The sequence below is a fragment of the Rhinopithecus roxellana genome, chromosome 4, assembly GCF_007565055.1.
Source record: "Rhinopithecus roxellana isolate Shanxi Qingling chromosome 4, ASM756505v1, whole genome shotgun sequence".
Taxonomy (NCBI): Eukaryota; Metazoa; Chordata; class Mammalia; order Primates; family Cercopithecidae; genus Rhinopithecus; species Rhinopithecus roxellana.
Genome location: NC_044552.1, coordinates 161,358,837 through 161,380,353, shown reverse-complemented (window position 1 = coordinate 161,380,353; position 21,517 = coordinate 161,358,837). Strand labels below are relative to the sequence as shown.

Here is a 21,517-nt window from a genome sequence, read left to right as displayed (position 1 = left end):
GACTATCTATGTCAGCCACTCTCAGCCAGGGTACTATGAGAGAATTAAATCCTATAAAAGAGAATTTGAGTGACTGTTTCCTCAATTCTTGCAAGGATGGTACTGACATCATTCCAGGTGCTTAGAACAGAAATCCATCAATGGATGCCTTATGGAATTAGAGCTTAATTCTCAACCGGAACCCAAGAAGAACTGAAGGATGAACTTGTAATATTCCAATCAGTGTCACAATTAAAAGCATCTTTGCCTATGTATCTATTGATAATTTTATATCCTCTATTTAAAGCCCTAGTACATTAATCTCATTAACAAGTGTAAAAATTCATGCTTGTCTAAACTATTAACTGGGTTAAATCCTGTTTTTTAAAAGCTGTCTAGGTCAGGCTCAGTGGCTCATGCCTGTAATCCCAGCACTTTGGGAGGCCGAGGCAGGCAAATCACAAGGTCAGGAGTTCAAGACCAGCCTGGTCAACATGGTGAAACCTCATCTCTACTAAAAATATAAAAATTAGCTGGGCATGGTGGCACATGTCTGTAATCCCAGCTACTCAGGAGGCCAAGGCAGGAGAATCTCTTGAACCAGGAGACGGAGATTGCAGTGAGCCAAGATCGTGCCATTGCACTCCAGCCTGGGCAACAGACCAAGACTCCATCTCAAAAAAAAAGAAAAAAAAAAGTTCTCTATATTTTCACACTTTCCACAATGAGCATGAATTGTTTTAAAAATCATGAAAGGAAACATCACGAAAAGTAATATACATTTATATTTCTCCTTAAGCAATATGATAGATAGTTGTTGAAACAACACAGACCAAGACCATGCTCCTCAATTCTGCAGAACAGGTTGGGTGTATTAGTCCGTTTTCACACTGCTATAAAGACATACCCGAGACTAGGTAATTTATAAAGAAAAAAGGTTTAATTGACGCACAGTTCTGCATGGCTGGGGAAGGCTCAGAAAACTTACAATCATGGCAGAAGGCAAAGAAGAAGCAAGGCACGTCTTACATGGTGGCAGGAGAGAGAGAGAGCTTGCAGGGGGAGGTGCCACACAATTTTAAACCATCAAATCTCATGAGAACTCACTATCATGAAAACAAGGGGGAAATACACCCCCATAATCCAGTCACGTCCCATCAAGCCCTTCCTCTGACGTGTGGGGATTACAATTCCGGATGAGATTTGGGTGGGAACACAGAGCCAAACCATATCACTGGGCATGACCTTGAGGTTGTTTCTCATCTCAGAAAACAAGAAAGATGCCATACAGTCTCTTGGGAAAAGCAAGCAACAGCCTCATTGCCACAGAGGGGGAGATGCAAACTCCAAATTATTAGAATAATTGGAAGCTTTCAGGTGTAACAATTGGTTTAACAGCCTTTTTGACTGATATTAATTCCTTTTACCAAGAAGGCTAAAATGCCCTCACAGATCAACCTAGGGAAAGTATAATGAATTTCAGTTCAATTCAGACTATACCTAAAAGGAAACTCAATTTGCTAACCATATATATTAGCCATGACAAATTAAACGGTCACCATTGTCTACTATCATTGTGACTGTTACCACATCTTTCTCCCTGAGAAAAGCAGAGATGGTCGTTCACTATTCAGGACAATATTGAAGTGAAAATCCTCCTTTCTGGCTATATCCATTGCATTCCTTCCTTTATGAGCTTGAGTTCCTGATTTTAATGGGCTTGGCAATGAGGGCTTGAGGTTTCTGGCCCTGTCAAGGTCTTGTTGATGCCTGGTCCCAAGTGTGGTTGGTGATATATAGCACTTGCTGATGGCAATTGGGTTTGATCCTATATTCAGCAAAGTGGAAATGTAATCCTGACCTCTTTAGATAGAAAGAGAGGCAGAAGAAATATAATAATCTTCTGGCTATCCTCAAGGCCAAGGGCAGAGAGTCTCAGAATGAAAAGCTCAGCAAGTTCCAAGATTGGAATTTTGCAGGTTGATGATGCAAAAAGCCCAGGGCGGAAACTGGGACCTCCTTTCAGATTATATCTCAAAGAGTTTCAAGAGCCATGTGAGTGCTGCCGAGCTGCAAGAAAATAATACCACACGAAACGTGAAACACATGGCCTCCCTGCTACCCTTCCACCTCCCAGCTGAAGATTATAATCTCCTGCCTTTCACTTTTTCTTAATGATTTTAACTGGTGAGCTGTTAAAAAGCTATTAGTACGGCTGGTGTCACTTGTCTATCCTGTACTGCAAACAGAGGTACGCACCGTAGTCAATTAAGTGCTTGGGGAATAAAAAATTTTAAGGAGCACTAATAAAAAAAATCTCATCAATTATGTGTGCTCCATTTAATACATGGTTGCTTAAAATAAAATTTCCCGAACATATGTTCATTATGGATTGCAGCAGGCTGGGAATCAGTGGCTTTATTTATGCATTTAAAGTCTTGGTCTGACTGGGGAACCAGGAAAATGAGAAGTTAGCTGCAATGAGCTGAAAGTGTCTCTGTCTTGCTTGCAGGCTACAACCCATTTGCCCCATTGAAGGTCGACTGGGTGGTGCCCGCAGTCAGGCTGAATTCCCACTCCGCGCCCTGCAGTTTAAGCGTGGCCTGCTACACGAGTTCCGGAAGGGCAACGCTTCCAAGGAGCAGGTTCGCCTCCATGACCTGGTCCAGCAGCTCCCCAAGGCCATTATCATTGGAGTGAGGAAAGGAGGCACAAGGGCCCTGCTTGAAATGCTGAACCTACATCCGGCAGTGGTCAAAGCTTCTCAAGAAATCCACTTTTTTGATAATGATGAGAATTATGGTAAGGGCATTGAGTGGTATAGGAAAAAGATGCCTTTTTCCTACCCTCAGCAAATCACAATTGAAAAGAGCCCAGCATATTTTATCACGGAGGAGGTTCCAGAAAGGATTTACAAAATGAACTCATCCATCAAGTTGTTGATCATTGTCAGGGAGCCAACCACGAGAGCTATTTCTGATTATACTCAGGTGCTAGAGGGGAAGGAGAGGAAGAACAAAACGTATTACAAGTTTGAGAAGCTGGCCATAGACCCTAATACATGTGAAGTGAACACAAAATATAAAGCAGTAAGAACCAGCATCTACACCAAACATCTGGAAAGGTGGTTGAAATACTTTCCAATTGAGCAATTTCATGTCGTCGATGGAGATCGCCTCATCACAGAACCTCTGCCAGAACTTCAGCTCGTGGAGAAGTTCCTAAATCTGCCTCCAAGGATAAGTCAATACAATTTATACTTCAATGCTACCAGAGGGTTTTACTGCTTGCGGTTTAATATTATCTTTAATAAGTGCCTGGCGGGCAGCAAGGGGCGCATTCATCCAGAGGTGGACCCCTCTGTCATTACCAAATTACGCAAATTCTTTCATCCTTTTAATCAAAAATTTTACCAGATCACTGGAAGGACATTGAACTGGCCCTGAAATAATATGTCATACAACACTGTGTGTTGTGCCTGGAGACACACAATGTCTCCTGTAGATTAAAATATGCACTTTTCCTAGGCAGAGCTATCCACGTCATTTTTCCATGTATACTTGTACATACGCAGTGTGTGACCAAATATAAGATCAGTTCTTTTTCTACTGAAAATTTACAAAAAAAAAAAAAAAATGCTGTCTGCATAGTCACATCTTTTAAGCTATTTACAAAAAAGAAGAGGTGGTGGTATGGGGGGAAAGTGACTTCAGCTATTCTCAAAGAGTTAGTCTTCCTTTGATTCAGAATTTGTCACCCACCATTTTCATAGATTTAAGCCAAAAGATAAATGTGTGAAAATGTACCAATGGCTGCGAAGCTTCAGGAAGTAGAGGATCCAGTGATGCATTTTTTTTTTCCTAAGGGAAAGCTGGCTCTTTAATTCAGATGCTGAATTGGTGCCATGAAAACAGAAAATGCTATTTTCTTATTATTTAAAAGAATGTGTTATCTCATAAAATTGACATTATCCAAAGTTCCTATGGTGATTTTGCACTATTGTTTTCTCGTATGGACCATGGTGTCACTTATAGCATGTCGATCACACGTTGGAAAGTCAAGTCCTTTTACTTCCACGTTGTATGTCAACAGAGAGAAATGTCATGTACATAATGTATATTGTTGTAAATACTGGTTTCACACTAAGTAATTCTATTTTGTAAACTGAATATGGCTATTTAATTTATTGTGAAAATTAAATTTATTGTGGTATTTAAAAATGGAATGGATTAAAATTACTCTATGTGCAATTTTTTTTTAACTCATTTTGTTTTACATACCCCCTGCTGGCTTCCAAAATGGAAGCTGTTTATGTGCATTTGAGAGCACTTGGAAAGATGTGCTTCCCTGCTGGATTTCTGTACCCTTGTGAAAATGTATTTATGAAGTGAGGTTGAGTATATTAAAAAAGAAAAACCTCAACCATCTGGAAATCAAGTATAATAGCCACCTCAAAGAATCCTAGTGCTGCTCTGCTACAACTTTGTAACAATTAATTTACTTGCAGTTACTGCTGCTCAGGGCAAGAGACAAGGAATATTTTAACAGAATCAAGGCATAGAAGAATCACCATTTTATTTGAACCTCTAATCAGAGTCAGACCGGTAGAGAAATTAAATAAAATAAGATTAGAAAACTCTGTACTGAAAGCTGCTGATGCTTCCAAAATGAATACAAGATCTCAGAACTCTCCCTGTTAGATGAAAATATATCAATTTGCTCAGAAAGGATTCAGTTGCCTAGTGTTGCCATTACTAACATAAACATATGGCTCATATTTCCATCCAGAGAAATTAATGCTAAATTGGTGCCTCGCTAACATCAGTTACACTGTATTATGCTTACATATATTCAGTAAAATGTGGAAAGAGGTATTAACAACAACAAAAAGATGGATTTTTTTTTTCTCATAATCACGGTTGCTAATCCAGTGGGAAATATTTGAAAGAGTTTTGTTCAACATCACAGTGAGAGTGCCTAGGGAAACCAGCAAATTACAATGGATTCCCCTTTGATTGTAGTAAGTGTTGATTTTCTCCATGAGTTGTTTATCCTGTCCAGTGATTTGATGGTGAACTTTTCTAAATAAATAGCCCTTTCCCCTCCGGTGTCGGTATGTATTGCTTCTCAAGCCACTGCCTTGGTAATCATCTCTATTGTTTGAATTAGCAGTGATGCTGTTCTCTCAGCATGAAACAGGCATGACACCAACACGTGCTGGCAGGCCAGCTCCTCCCTCACTGTGGGATGACCCTAGAGTGACAGCCTCAGGTCTAAATGTCAGCCACTTCTCCCCTAAGCCATGAATGAAGTCAATATAAGGATCCTGCTGTCAGATTTCTCTGGGCCTCAACTCTCTGCTAACCATCAGTATAAACTCTTTGAATACAGTGTCCAAGGACACAATCACTGTATTATCATTAATTTCATAGAAGTATTCCTAGACCGCTATACAGCCAATATGATTTTGTGCCAGTAACCATCAAATTATGCTCCCTTGGAACACTGATGTTTCAAAAACTCAGACCAGGTAGGTATTCCATCAGTAAAATTAAAAAATGGTCATCTTTTCCCAGATTAATAGAGGAATAAAAAATAAGTTAATAAATTGAAATTTCTCAGTAATCATCTTTTATGTTACCAATTTTTCTTATACTTTGCTACTGCTACCAATAGTGTATATCAGACTTTATTCTAAGATTCTTTTTGACTTATGCCAACTTTTATCTCAATAAGCCAGTATTTCTTCACATCTGGGAGCAGGAAGAGGGAAGCACTGTGATTTCTAGTTGTTCCACTTCCTGAGTAAGTTTGAGAATTGTTTTAAATCTTCAAGCCTCCCCACGGAGATTTAAAGCAAGGGCCTATGTTGGGAGAATTTTTTGGGTGGCAGGTTTTATTTCAGTAAAACAACAGTCACAGCCACTGCTGATTGAGCTAGGTAGGGAGAAATAAAAATGCTATGATTTAATAGCATAACACTCGTGGAGATTTTAAACCTGCTTGTTTAGAAAAATGTTTCCTGTTGTTATCAGACAGACAACAGAACTCTAGAGAAATCTTCACCTCGTTACAATAGCTCCACTAGGGCTCTCTTTAATAAGTTACTTCTTTTATGTCATAAACACCTTGCATGTTTTCAAGAGGCATCGTGGAACCATACAGCTTTGTGAAACAGTTCTAGCTGCAAAGAGAAAAGTTGTTTAAGCAATGGCAAGGTTTCTGCTGGACCATAAAGCAGAAATTACACCTTTTCTGGAAGCCAAGGAATTCCAGTTACAATTATACAAGTAGCCCAAGAGAACAGAGAGAGACTAGGGATCAGAGAGATTTTAGATTTTAGAACAGTAAAATAAACCCATAGATACACATCCTCAAATTCCAAATCTGTCTCCTACCCACCTGAAACCACTGCATATAAAACCTTAATTAAGGCACTAAACTTTTCTTAATAATTACAATATAGGATAACAGAAGCCCAAGACATTTTGGTTCTGAGTTAATATATATGATCAAGCAAAGGCTTGTAAACTCCTCTGAGGTTTATAATCCCATCTGATCTTAGATTTGGTAATATTTATGTTGATGGAGCAGTGAGAAGTCATTAATTGGCAGCCCAGTTCCTCCTCATGAGTGTTTCATGGGCATGCTTCCTGGAATTATGACCCTGAAATGAAGGCTTTTCTGGAAGACAAGTTTCAAAGCCTGTCGGGGCATCACCTGGGACACCGCAGATGCGCTGCTGCTCAGGAAGGTGAGAACCAGGGACAAGTGCAGTCCAAATTCCATCCCTGCTGAGAAGCTTTTGCTTGGTCCAATAAGCTGCTTGCTAAATCAAATTGCCTTCATAAGCCTAATTTGAGAATTTTCCAGCAATGGAGAATTTCAAATGATTGTAGTATCTTCCCACTGAAATCTTGTATACTCTTTCCACACACTCAGCAGCCATTTTCCACTAAAAATAGTCTACAGTCTAGGAGAAAGAAAAACATTCCCCCTCAAAATTACTAAATACAGCAAAATCTTAGCAATTTGGGCTAACAAGGTGAAAATATAAAATATTTTAAAACAAATTCATTGAAATTATTGTCAAGTAGACAAACCATCAAACTAGGAGGCTGAGTGGGCAGATCACGAGGTCAGGAGTTCAAGACCAGCCTGACCAACATGGTGAAATCCTGGCTCTACTAAAAATACAGAAGTTAACTGGGTGTGGTGGTGGTGCGTGCCCATAATCCCAGCTACTCAGGAGACTGAGGCAGGAATATCTCTTGAACTTGGGAGGCGGAGGTTGCAGTGATGCAGCGAAACAAGATTGCACCACTGCACTCCAGCCTGGGTGACAGAGCAAGACCCCATCTCAAAAAAAAAAAAAAAAGAAAGAAAGAAAAAAAAAAGTATCCAATTGTGCCTGCTTTGCCAAATCAAAGCCTCATAATTGGCATATTGGATTTTTTTCCAAATTGGTATTATTCAAGTATTTCAAAATAGTCTGTTCTCTTAAGTAGGTTATTCAAGCCCCCTAGCATCTGTCAATTTTTATAGCATACCTTTCTTTTATGGCTCGTGTAAGAGTGAAATTTTGTCCAAAATATGATCATTTGGTAAGGTTCTAATTAACGATGCCTTACTATACATCTTATATAAACAGTTTCCTTACATTTGGACTTTCAAAAAATTCTTTTCAATTACATTTGATTGCACCTTTTAAGAATAATAGTGCTATTTCACAATGATTAGAAACGGATTGAGGAGTTGAAAGGCAGAACAGAACTGGTAGCAATATGCAGCTCCCACAGAAACACTTGATTGGTATTCCAGAAACAAGTGTCTGTTATTTAAAGGTAGTTCAGTTGAAAAGTAGTACCCTTTCAGTCATATCAAGTAGGCCGTCGCATGGTTGGTACTTGATCAGGCTAGATCTATTGATGAATTTATGAACCGCATCAGTCTACCAGGTTTGCGGGAAGTGTTGGTGAAAAGTTTTATTCTTTCTAAAGATATGTGTCACCCTCTCTCAAAAATAGTCTGTCAAGAAGGTGTCTCCCAACAGATGTGTAGCACCATTTCAAAGAGGTAGCTTATCTTACACATATCTAAATGCACATGTCTCTGCTTTGCATTTGCATTTCTTTGATGACACAAGAGAACATCCTTAAGGCCAACTCTAAAACTGCCTGTTTCCTTGGTAAAGCTTCAATAAGGCTCACCTAAAGGTTTGGGCATAGATTGTAAAAGAAGTTGTAATTGCTACATGGTCAGGTAATCTAACACTAGGTCCTGTAAATAAACTTAATAAACTCTTTAAAGGTGAGAATCTCTGGCAAGGCCAGATGACAGTGTTGCCATACCAAGTTGAACTAGTGAGTCACAGTTCAGAAACTGTAGGAGAAATAAATAAATAACTCAGCCTGGAAGAATCAGAGAAGGCTTCCATGAGGCCACATTTGAAGATCATAACATCTCATCAGGCAGACAAACAGGAAAAACATACTCCAGGATAAGGGAAACAGTACAGCAAAAGCACAAAGTGTGAAAAAGACTAGCAAATCCAGTATAGCTGGAGAGAAGGTAATAAGAGAAGGTGGAATGTAAGAATGGAAACTGCAACAGAGCTTCCTAGGCGCTGACTGACTCCTTGCACCATAGCCGTGAGGGAACCCTGCTAGGTAGCAGGCCAGGCCCGTCACGCTGAGTCTACACCCAGCTGATCCTTAGAGGCTGAGGGTTCAATACTGGAAAAGAAATGATAAAATTAATAAGCTGAAGGTTCTCTTTCAAAGAGAAAAAAATCAAATGATTGGTGCCTACAGAATCATCATTTTCCTTCCCATTCTGCTTGACTCTTCTCTTTGCTTCTCTCACTGTTTGCTTCTTTCACTTCTCTTCATGACCAGCAGCTTTGCTGCAGCTGATGGGATCCTCCATATTTGGCTCACTTTTTTCCTGAGGTTGAGGAAAAAGTGTTTCTGTGGGTATACTGACCGTGGAAGAGTCATACTGTCTCCTTGCCACTGGGCTTCTCACCAAAACTTCACCCATCCTGAGACTGTAACAGGAGACATGGGAATGAAAAGAAAAACAAGCACAATATTCTCCCGCAAGATAGGTGTAAGAGTGTTCTCAAAAAAAAAAAAAAAAAAAAAAAGCCAGGAAACATATTCATTTCATTAAATAAAGCAAATAAAGTCATGCATCACTTAATGACAGGGATATGTTCTAAGAAGTGCATCATAAGGTAATTTTGTAATTGTGTGAACAACATAGAGTGTACTTACACAAACCTGGATGGTATAGCCTGCTAGACACCTAGGCTATATGGTATAGCCTATTGCTCCTAATCTGTAAGCCTGTACAGCATGTTACTATATTGAATTCTGCAGGCAATTGTAACACAATGATAAAGATCTGTCTATCTAAACACATCTAAACATAGAAAAGGAACAGTGCAAATATGGTATAAAACATTTTTATAGGCCACACCTGTGGAGTTAGGGCACTTACCGTGAATAGAACTTGCAGAACTGGAAATTACTCTGGGTGTCAGTGAATAAGTGGCGAGTAAATGTGAAGGCCTAGGACATTGCTCTACATTACTGTAGATTTTATATATAAATACTGTATACTTAGGCTACACTCAACTTATAAAAGAATATTTTTCTTTCTTGAGTAATAAATTAACATTAACTTACTGTAATTTTTACTTTATAAAATATTTAATTTTTTCTTTTTGACTCTTTTGTAATAACACCCACCTTAAAACACAAATAACACATTGTACAGCTGTACAAAAATATTCTCTTTCTTTATAACCTTATTCTATAAGCTTTCTTCTACTTCTAAATTGTTCTATTCTTTCACTTTTTAAGCTTTTTTTGTTAAAAACTAAGACATAAACACATATATTAGCCTAGGCCTACACAGCATAAGGATCATCAACATCACTGTCTTCCACCTCCAGATCTTGTTCCATGGCAAGGTCTTCAAGGGCAGTAACAGGCATGGAGCTGTCATCTTTTATGATAGCAATGCCTTCTTCTGGAATACTCCAGAAGAACCTGCCTGAGGCTGTTTTCCAGTTATTTTTTTTTCATAAGTAGAAGGAGAATACTCTAAAATAGTGATAAAAAGTAAATACACAAACCAGCAACTTAGTCATTTATTATTATTGTCAAGTATTATATACTGTACATAATTGCATGTTCTATACTTTGATACACCCGGCAGCACAGTTGGTTTATTTCTATCAGCATCACCACAAATGTAATGCATTGTGCTACAACATTGCGATGGCTATGAGGTCACAAGGCAATAGGAATTTTTCAGCTCCATTATAATCTTATGGGACCACCTGTCATATATGCGGTCCATTGCAGACCCAAAAATATCATTATGTGGCATATCACCATATAAGCTAAACTTTCAGGATGAAATGGCCAAGCCATTTTGTCTTTTTGAGCTTCCCATTAAATAGAAGAATCAGAACAGGGATTTGTACACTCCTTCTTATGACATCATACCATTCCATGAAAGGGATTATTGGAGCATTTCTTGTGACACTGAACATCCACAGAGTCAAGACATGAAGGTGGAGGAGGAAGGAGGGGCCAGACTCAATGTACCCTGCTGTACTTATGCAAATGATCTCTCCAAAAACATTGTCTATGATTTTGCCTGTAAAGTCTCTTCTTTGTCACCATTCCATTGCAACCAAACTTACATTCATTCAACCTTAGTCTCAACTGTGGTTTCTAGTTTACCTATCCCTTCCTACACTAATTAACTTTTGCCACACAGCCAACCATCCCTCTAAAATTTAATTTAGCTCACAATTCTGTTGTTCAGCTGGGCAGTTCTTCTGTTCTGACCCAGCTTGTCTTCCCTCTGCTGGCCTCTTTCACATACCTGTGGTTTCTGTCAGGTCAGCAGCTGCCTGGATGATCTCAGGTGGCCTCATCTAAATGTCTGGTGGCTTGTGCTGCTTAGTGATTGGTGCTGCCTCCCAGTTTACCTGTTGGCTTGGTGACAAAGAGGCCTAGGTCACATGTATCTTCTCACTTAGTATATGCACCAGGCCTCTTCACATGGTAGTCAGAAAGGGCTTAAGAGAGGGCAAGTCCCAATGTGCAAGTACTTTTCAAGTATCTGCTTCCATCATGTTTGCAATCGTCTCACTGGCCAAAGTATGTCATATGGCCAAGTTTAGAGTCCACATGAGAGGGTATTTCATAAGAGTGTGGATACAGGAAAGGAAATCATTTTTTAAAAAATGTTTTGGCCAAGCATGGTGGCTCATGCCTGTAATCCCAGCACTGTGGGAGGCTGAGGCAGGCAGATCACATGAGCCCAGGAGTTCAAGACCAGCCTGGGCAAAAAACAAAATTTTTAATTAGCCAGGTGTGGTGGCATGTACCTGTAGTCCCAGCTACTCAGGAGGCTAAGATGGGAGGATCACCTGAGACTAGGAAGCAGAGGTTGCAGTAAGCCAAGCACATGCCTCTGCACTCCAGCCTGGGCAAGAGATTAAGATCCTGTCTCAAAAAATAAACAAACAAACAAAAAACAAAATTGAAGAGATGGAATCTCTCTTAGTTGCCTTGGCTGGCTCGAATTCCTTGCTTCAAGCAATCCTTCCCCTTACCTTAGCATGAGCTGCCACACTCAATAAGAAAGGAAATTATTGTGACCATTTTTTGCAAATAATCTAGTACACTTCAACCTTGATTTTATCATGATGAAAATTATAATACAGAATAAATTTTATGTTTCTTAATTTTTAAAGAAATACATAATCTTAATAAGAAGAGTGGTAGGGAGAATAATGCCCTCCCTCAAAGATATCTACATCCTAATCTCGGGAACATGTGAATATGTTACCTTACATGGCAAGGGGACTTTGTAGATATGAGGAAGTTAAGGGCCTTGAGATGAGGAGCGTATCAAGGATTATCTGGGTGGTCCTGATGTAACCGTAATGGTCCTTAAAGGTAGAAAAGTGAGGCAGTAAGGGGCAGTTAGTGGAATGATAAGAACTGAAAATGGGTTTACACTTCAAGGACCTTCAGGGAGATGCAACAGTGCTGGTTTTGAAGATGTAGAAAGGGGGTTATAAGTCAAGGAATGTGTGCAGCCTTTAGAAGCTGGAAAAGGCAAGGGAGAGCTTTCCCCCAGGGCCTCCAGAAGGGAACATAGCCCTGCCAACAACTTGATTTCAGTCTAGTGAGACCTGTGTTGGATTTCTAAACCTGCAGAAATGTAAGATAACAAGTTCATATTGTTCTGAGCCATTAAATTTGTGGTGATTTATTACGGTAGCCATAGCAAACTAATACAAGAAGCAAGAGGAAATGGAGGGCTCACAAAATGTCGTGCTTAATCAGCTTATTCCCCTTCATCATGAATGGGTGATATAGCAAGAGCCATCAATCACGAAGGATATTTCTGAACAATCCAAACAGAAGGCCTGAAGGATAGGAGAACCTTTGCAAATCCCTAAGACTGAACAGGCCTAGTGAATGCAGGCAGAGTGACCCTGCAGGACACAATCCCCTGGTCATGGAGAAGCCTCATTTCTTCTTCACTATAGCTCAAAGAGTAAAAAACAATTTTAATGCTAAATTTCAGAATCGTTTATGCAAAGTGCAGATTACATGATGTTTTTTAATATCTTTAACATTATGGCTTTTATGCTGAAAACAGAAAACATTTCTCTTTTTGTTACAAATTTGTAGTATCTCACCTTGATCCAGAAAATCTGAAGTCCCCAAAGGTCGGAACTAGGAACCTCCATCTTTTCCCAGGTTGATCCCAAGATTTCCTCTAAATGGCACTGAAAATCATCCCGTGGGAAAAAAAGACCTTAAATGATTTTTCTTGGACTTAATGAAATTCAGAGGTATTTATTGACCATCTAATATGTTCCTAGCTCCTGAAGAATTCATCAATTACTAAAAGTCACTAGGAAAACCAGAGTTAGGCGTGTGACCAGAATACAGCTCTCCAGAATTCCAACCCAGGGCCACTTGTCAAAAAAGTCTCTAAGTGGTTCTATTTATTATTTATACCTGCCTACTTCCTAAATGGACTTGAGGTGGCAATTTTCTAATTAAAATGTGTTTCTAACCTCTTTCTAATTTTGGTTCATTGGGTACATTTTAATCCCTTGTACTTAACTTTGAATGGAAGCATGTACTGAATCTGTATAAAAATATGAATTAGCTGGGTGCGGTGGCACATGCCTATAACCCCAGCTACTTGGGAGGCTGAGGTGGGAGAATTGCTTGAACCCTGGAGTTCAAGATGAGCCTGAGCAACATAGCAAGACCTCATCTCCAAAATATATGTATTAGCATTAAAATTAAGATGTACATCCATTTATACATGTAATATATGTGAACACATATATTTTTATTTGTAAGCCTGTTGAAAGACGCCAATAATAATTGTTCATCCTTGGAGCAATTCAAACATTCTTTTGCTAACAGTTACCTGTCAAATTTGCACAGCTGCTCTTTAAAAAATTATATTTCAAAGATGTTGCAATCTAGCCAAACAAAGTAAGAATATATAAGAGAAAAAAATAGAAAAACTCAATAAATTGATATTTCAAAAGCACATCAGCCAATCTGGAAACAAATACTTTGACAAAAGAGGATAGCTTGCCTAAAGTGTCAGTATATAGCATAAGAAGTTTCAACAGTAAAAGGCAGGTGTCTTCTAATCTGAGGATACTGAAAGTGCTTTTAGGAAGTATTATACATCCAACTATTGTGTGTGTGTGCATGTGATTTTCAGCCATTCTTTAACTGGTTCATCCCATTGTGATGATCACGTTGCCTTTCATCCTGACCATCACTGCAAGTCTTCCGCCTTGAAATTGTATCAGGTTTCTCCAAAAGCACAATTAAATTTAAAGACAAATTTAAGAACAAAGTGTTTACTTGGTATTATTGTCTGCATCTATTGTGTTTGAGGTCTCCTTCATTAACATAAAGTGATAAATTAATAAGAATACAAATCCAAGCCTGAAACTCTGAGAACGGAGGATTGATAACTTTCTCTGAGATCCTGAAATGTCCTTAGGAACTCTGAGCTAAAGATCCAAGCAATCACTGAAAACTAAAGGTGTTTGCAGTGAGAGCTCAGATTCATAGCGACAAAAGAACCCCAACACACACAACCACTGACACCCATTAGCAACGTTGTTTATACTCACAGATGAACCAGCCAAATCTAGCCACACAAGCCATTATTTTGGATGAAGTTTGTTAAGTTGGTCAAATTATTGGTTACTCCATGATCATCCTCAAAAAGTTACTCCAGCCTTTCCAATATCTGTCTCAAATAATGTCTGGAGAAAGAACTTAAGAATTCTTTGTGTGAAATTAATTCTTTGTCAATCTCTTTGGCTGCCTCATGCCCCACATGGCTCCAGCCCCTGTAAATGTACTCCCAGAGCATTTCCAGGAGTCCTCGGGAACTTCTAAGCTCTGCTGACACACAAGCCAGTCAGCACTCCACATCACCTGTCAAGCGTAGCTGCCCTCCTGCTGTGCGCCTCAGTGTCTGTTCAGTACTACAGCCAGATCTGTTCAGGAAGTGTGGCTTCCCTAGTCAGGTATTGCCATAGTCTCCAAATAACCAAAGACCAATGACAATGGGTGTGTGTGTGTGCACGTGTATGTGTGCACGTGTATGTGGATGAGGGCAGGTAATTCTTTATCTCCTGTGTAATACCCCCTTTTAAAAAGTACCAAAGCTGCACTATGGTGATATATCAATAAAGCCATTCTTTCGGTTCCTATGTTTAGAATCTACCCCTGATCTTAATAGAGTCAGGCTGGAGTGGAAGACACTCCAGACAAATCTGGGTAGTAGACACCATGTTAAACTCAGAAGCTCATGATAGGTGTTTAATAGACATTAATGGAGTGGGTGAATGAATCACTTTTTCATTATAATGACAAAGGCATTACTGTTGGATAAACTTATCTGTCTCTTTCTTCCCTTCGATTGGGTTCTCTGCCAAGAGAACCTAAAATTCTTTATGCAAATAGATTTCTGGTGGCTAATCCGCCAAAGAGCCAGACATATCCCCTAGCAGTGAACACAGTGCACGATTTTGCTGAGCTCCTGAAAGCCCATTATACTTTCCATGCATTGTAAGACACAAACACAAAGAACCAAGGGCTGGCTTCAAACTCTGCTCTTCAAAAGCCTTCTCGTGCCAGGTACCAGCATGACATTTCAAGTCACTTGGCTCCTTTATGCCTTGTAATATACTACGGTGAGGTGGTAGATGTCAACTCCTATTTATGTAAGAGTCCTTGTCCCTCAATAACATGGATCCCTAAATTTTCTCTGTTAAGCTGTTAAATTTTACATTTAATTAAGCATGAGCTAAAATTGTAGTTTTCCAAAACCATAACTCAAGCAATAAATGAAGTGCCACTTTCATCATGTTAAACCAATGTTCTGAATATTCACTGTTCAGGGTTTTATGATATTAAAAGTGAACATCTTAGTTCACTAGTGGTATGGAAGCTAGAGCTAGTTTTTGTTGTTGTTGTTTTGACACGGAGTCTCGCTCTGTTGTCAGGCTGGAATGCAGTGGTGTGATCTCAGCTCACTGCAACCTCCGCCTCCTGGGTTCAAGTGATTCTCCTGCCTCAACCTCCCAAGTAGCTGGGACTACAGGCGCATGCCACCACACCCAGCTAATTTTTGTATTTTTGGTAGAGACAGTGTTTCACCATGTTGGCCAGGATGGTCTCGATCTCTTGACCTCATGATCCGCCTGCCTTGGCCTCCCAATGTGCTAGGATTGCAGGCGTGAGCCACTGTGCCTGGCCATTGTTGTTTTTAATTACACTTGAATTCTATCTTTTTTTGCATGTTAATGAATCTTAGCCTGGCAAAGTGCCAGACACAGTCCGGTGGACTCAGAGAGAAGCAGGCAGTTCAATGCCTCTGGAGAGTAATAGGGGTCTACATATATACAACTTTCCAGTCATAGATTAGGAGAAACACTCACTTTTATTTACTTTGACATATTTAGGAAATCACTATTAGACATTAATTAAAGAATGATTAAGACTAATTATTTGCACAAGGCTTTGTGTGTACAAATGAAATAATCAGACCATGGATGATCCACTTATTTCTACTCTCCAAAGCTGCAAACTGAAATTGTCATTCTCTGAGTCTAGTTATTATTGCATCTCAGTCGATTGGTTACATCATATAGACCCAGGCAAATCTTTTAGGAACATACTTCAATGCATGAATACCTTTGGAAAATTCACCAAACGAAGAGGCAGCAGCTGTGAATAAATGAAAAATTCTTGGCCTGGATATCCATCTAAGTCAATAGAGATAGTTCTGTCTAGGCATGATGGATAATAAGGTTAACATCTACCCTCCAAACTGGTTATTTCAGCATCTCACAAGTAATTCTGGCAGAGACTCAAAATAAATGTTTATGTCACTTCCCACCCTCATATGTCAGAGGAGAAAACTGGGATGCAGAACGTTTCAACGACCTGCCTCAGCTCACACAACAGGTAATTACAAAGCTGGGACCAGATCCCCAGGGATTCAGATTCCCACACTCCAGGAACCCACGTGTTCTGATTATATTTAGTCCATTGTTATTATTACACTTGGGAAGGGTGGCTGTTTTGTGGCAATTCATGATTTAAAAAAAAAAAAAGGTGGAGAGTACGAAGGACAGCCATATCCCCATCCTGAAAGTACCAGGTATAATCCTTCAAAATCCGGGATTACAGCACACAGGCAGGGAAGGGGCTTCTCAAACCTCTTCATGCCGCAGCACACATATGTATATGTGATAATATTTGTTTGCAACCTAGAGTACATACAAAGCTATTATTCCTGACCCTGGAGACTCTTTAGCTATCCAGACCCTGTTCAGATGCTCAGAGGGCATCAATTTATCATCTGAGGACAACAATTTATCTTGGCACATTTCTAATCCTTTCATGACTCATCCAGATACCTTGGACCATAAATAGGAAACCCTGCCAGATCATAATTATTCTTTGAATTATTAGAATTAAATGTAAAAACTGAAATTACTATGGCTTCTTGGCTTACATTATTCTTTACTAAAGAGCATATCAAGTAGAAAAAAATGTTTACAGAAGCTAAAAATGTAAGGGTGTACCTGGTTTACAAAAAATTATCGAGAATCTCTGAAGTTTATTATTTGCTGAAAAATAGCTTCTGATGCAAAATAACTCCCAGAGAACACCTCGGATGGTCTTAGATATAGGCATTTAGTTCAGAGCCCATCACAGGAATGCAAGAACACCCATTTGTTCCAAGCCTCACACTGACAGAGTCCCAACTTTACAGCAGTGATATTATACCTCCAAATGACATTATACCGTACTCTTTGAAAAGCTCTGGCACATACCACATATTTTGACTTTTTTAAAAAATGTGCCTGGAATCTCACAAAATATTGGTGGCCTCTGGGCCTCTGAGAGTCAACAATCCTCATACATATGGGACTAAACTCATTCATAACAGGATTGTTAATAGAGAAGGTGCCCTTTAGGTATTCATTTTGCTCTTCCTTGTCAATACGACTGAGAAACAAAAGCATGGGATCCACAGGTCTGCAGGAGAATATGCTTTTGAACAGAGCAAGTGCAAACGGAAGAAAAGGTACAGGAACACTAATCCACATTCCCATAGAAATGCTCAGGTTTCAATATTCCTTTTGAAAAATGTAGCTTCTCTAGTAAGTTGGTCACACTGCAAGAGGAATTAAGCTTGAAAGATAACAGAACTTCAAAAGCCAAGTTGAAAAGACCAGACCTGAGGCAGTGAAGGGCATTCAGAAGAAAGAAGAGTTTTAACTCAGCTTTCAAAGCATGTTCTCCTTCCTCTTTGAAAGTTTCTGACACTTTCAGGGTTGCTGAAGATGTTCCCACCCGTGACATCTTTCATCAGAAAAGCATGAAATAACAAAACTCTCTCTCCAGATAGAATAGGGAGAAAAATGGGAAAGTAAGTTAAAGTAAGTTGCTTCTTGTTCTGCTTCTTCTTGACCCTAACAAGTCATCTCCAAGAAAATTACTTGAGCTTTATCTCACTGCAAATTAGCAAGATGCAAATTCTACTATGCAGTAGAACTGAGGCCCCAAACGAGCGGTCCCTGAAAGGAAGCAGAGGCCGGTTGCCAGTCATGTTTTTCCATGACTCATTTTTCAGGATTGGCCAAAATATGAAAAACAAAACAACAACCACAAAACAGTAGGGAAAAACTAGAAGGTAAGAGTGAAAGGTGTACTTAAGACTCAATAATTACCTCTGTGCGTTTTAAAGGCTACTTCCATTATCAGTAATCCCCTGTTGTTCTGCATTTACCTGGGTAACATCTGCTGATCCTTCAAGGCTCAACTGACAATCTTTCCAGTTACTACTGGGTGCCAGGCAAGAGCTGAGCACAAGGAACATGATAATGATATGCACAGTGCAAGGCACCTACCTTCAAGGAGCTTTTGCCAGACTCAGTGCTGGGTGCATAAGACATGATGATATACAAGATGAGCCCCAATGAGCTGAGAATGGGTTGACTGCTAGACAGACACAAGAAATGTGACACAAGGAGACCCCATCTCTACAAAAAATAAAAAATAAATTAGCTGGTCAGGCACGATGGCTCACACCTGTAATCCCAGCACTTCGGGAGGCCGAGGCAGGTGGATCACGAGGTCAAGAGTTCGAGACATTCCTGACCAACATGGTGAAATCTCATCTCTACTAAAAATACAAAAATTATCTTGGTATGGTGGCCCGTGCCTGTAATCCCAGCTACTTGGGAGGCCTCTGAGGCAGGAGAATCGCTTGAACCAGGGAGTCGGAAGTTGCAGTGAGCCAATATCATGCCACAGAACTCCAGCCTGGTGACAGAGCAAAATTCCGTCTCAAAAATAAATAAATAAATAAATAAATTAGCTGGGTGTGCTGCCTCACGCCTGTAGTTCCAGCTACTTGGGAGGCTGAGGCAGGGGGATTCCTTGAGCCCAAGAGTTCAAGGCTGCAGTGAGCTAGGATCATATCACTATACTCCAACCTGAGTGACAGAGCAAGACCCTGTCTCTTAAAAAAAAGACAGAAGGGTGACAATGTGCACAACAAGATTGTTGCTCATAAAGAGATGTGTGCCAGGCTCAATATGGGCAAAATTATGGTACACAATGCAAAGGGCCACACGTCCAGGGGCTGCCTTCCTTGAACCCCTGACCTAATCATTGCTTTCAGAACCCCCATTTATATGCTGATAAACACCAACATTTTTGAGTGAAATATTTTCAGTGTCTATTTCCCCCATTGACTATAAGCATATTGAGCATACTGAAGGTCTTAATTATAACTTGTTTCTGCTTGTATCCCTGGCACTACACACAGTGACTGCAAAAAAAAACAAAACAACTGCCACCAATTTCAACACAGATGTGTGTAGCACTGAGCCAAATTACTGGATCTCTGCTCAAGAAAGGTCAATGAGGTTTTAAAGGAACACCCTATCTGCTAACATCTATGTAGTGTTTTTTACATCAATATTCATGAGTGATATTGGTCTGTGGTTTTCTCTGTGCTATCTTTATCTGGCTTATACAGCAGTGTTATACTTGCTTCACAAAAGTAGTTGGAGAGGTTTCTTTCCTTTTCAGGGCTCTAGAGCAGGTATCAGCACATTTTTCCTTATAGTCGGTCAGACAGTAAATATTTTAGGCTTTGTGGTCCATATAGTCTCTGTTGAAACTACTCAACTTTGCCCCAAAGCAGCCATATACAATGAGGAAACAAGTAGGATGGTTGTGTTCCAATTAAACTTTATAAAAACAAAAAACAACAACAACAAGTGGCTGGGGCTAAATTTGGTCAGTGGCTGATACCTTCTCTGGAATAATTTATACACCACTTGAATTGTGTGGTCTTCAAAGGGTTGAAAAATGCTATAGACTAAATGCTTATGTCCCTGAAAAATTCATATGTTAAATCTAATCCCCAATGTGATTCTGTTACAAGGTGGAGCCTTTGGGACATGATTAGTTCATGGGGGCAGAACCCTCACGAATGGAATTAGTCCCTTTGTAAAAGAGACTCCAGAGAGCTCCCCTGCCCCATCTGCCATGTAAGGGCCCAAGAAGAAGGTGCCGTTTATGAACCAGGATGTAGGCTCTCACCAGACACAAATGTTCTAGGACCTTGATCTTGGACTTCCCAGCCTCCAAATCTGTGAGAAATAAATCTGTGTCGTTTATAAGCCACCCAGTGTGGTATTCTGTTATAGCAGCCTGAATGGTCTAAGACACTAGAAGAATGCCTGATCTTAATGGAAAAGCCTCCTGTTTTCCCATTAAAAAGATCACAAAATGTTGCAGGTTCATCTTGTATTTTCCTTACCTTAGTTCTGGAATAAACTATGTCTCCAAGGAGGCAGTGTCATACTGTCTTAGTTATAGAGGGCTTACAGTGTATTTTGGTATCTAGTAGAAGTAGTTCCCCTTGTAGTTTTACTGTTTCCCTATTTTGTGAAAGAGTCTTTCTCGGCTGAGCCAACCACAGACGAACAGAGAAGACTAAAAGGGTGTCTGACCCAAAGCCAGACTTGCCACAGGGACAGGGGGTGCAAGGAGAAAGCGCAGCTTATCAGGCCAAATGTGGAAGCCAGTAGCTTGAGTATGGCAATATTGTGACCGTGGGTTCCAGTGCGGGCTCATGTCTGTGGGTCCTGGCATGTGGTCGGGGAGGCTGAGAGTTTAACACCAGTGACATAAGGCTCCAGCAGCAGTGAATCCAGGTGCAAGGGAAATCCTGAGACCGACACATGCTGGGTAGCAACTGGTAACAAGGGTCCCTACAGAGGAAGGTTAGCCTGGTAAGGACAAGGCAAAGCCCTCACTGCAGAGGCTCAGGGTCCCAAGACAGCAACCCAGAAGAAGGATCAAGGCAGATCCCTTTGGTAGAGCTGCCATGCATCTGGGGAAGAGGCTGAGATGCCAAAATAGGCCCCAAGATGAGTTACCAGAACTGGAGCTCAGGGCACAGCTGGAAATGCACCAAATGGGGTTTAGGCTGAACTCAAATATCAAGCTAGAGCTCCTAAGTCCCTCCTGACTAATGTCCCAATTAGACCCTGAGCCTCCAAGTAGAGCTGATTACTCTGGCTTTGAAGTAAGGAAGGAGAGCAATCTTGGAAATAATCAAGGTCAGACAACGGACTGTGAGTTTTGGGGGTTGTCCTTGATTAGCCAAATGACCTTGGGCAGACCACTTAACCTCTCTGGGCCACCAAGGGAATTGAATGAAATTACGTCTAAAGCTCTGTTCACTTCTAAAAGGCTAATTAATTAACCCATTTGAGACCAAAAGGAACTTGTATTTCACCTGAGCATTCCGTGTGCCATGCACTCTGCCAGACATTTTACATACATTAAAGGGAGAGAAACTAGTGTTTTTTGTTACCAGTGGCATGTTGGTAAATGTTTAACCAATATCT

At 40.1% G+C, this 21,517-nt stretch overlaps 1 protein-coding gene across 1 annotated transcript in view; it reads left to right on the top strand.

Moving 5' to 3' along the window:
• The window catches only part of HS3ST5 (heparan sulfate-glucosamine 3-sulfotransferase 5), a 287,392-nt gene extending 282,297 nt beyond the window's left edge, over window positions 1-5,095 (top strand). Inside the window, exon 5 of the mRNA XM_010356849.2 lies at window positions 2,492-5,095. Coding sequence (XP_010355151.1) covers window positions 2,492-3,425 — 934 coding nt within the window. The 3' untranslated portion in view covers window positions 3,426-5,095. The remainder of the gene's footprint in view (window positions 1-2,491) is intronic.
• The last annotated feature ends 16,422 nt before the right edge of the window (window positions 5,096-21,517 follow it).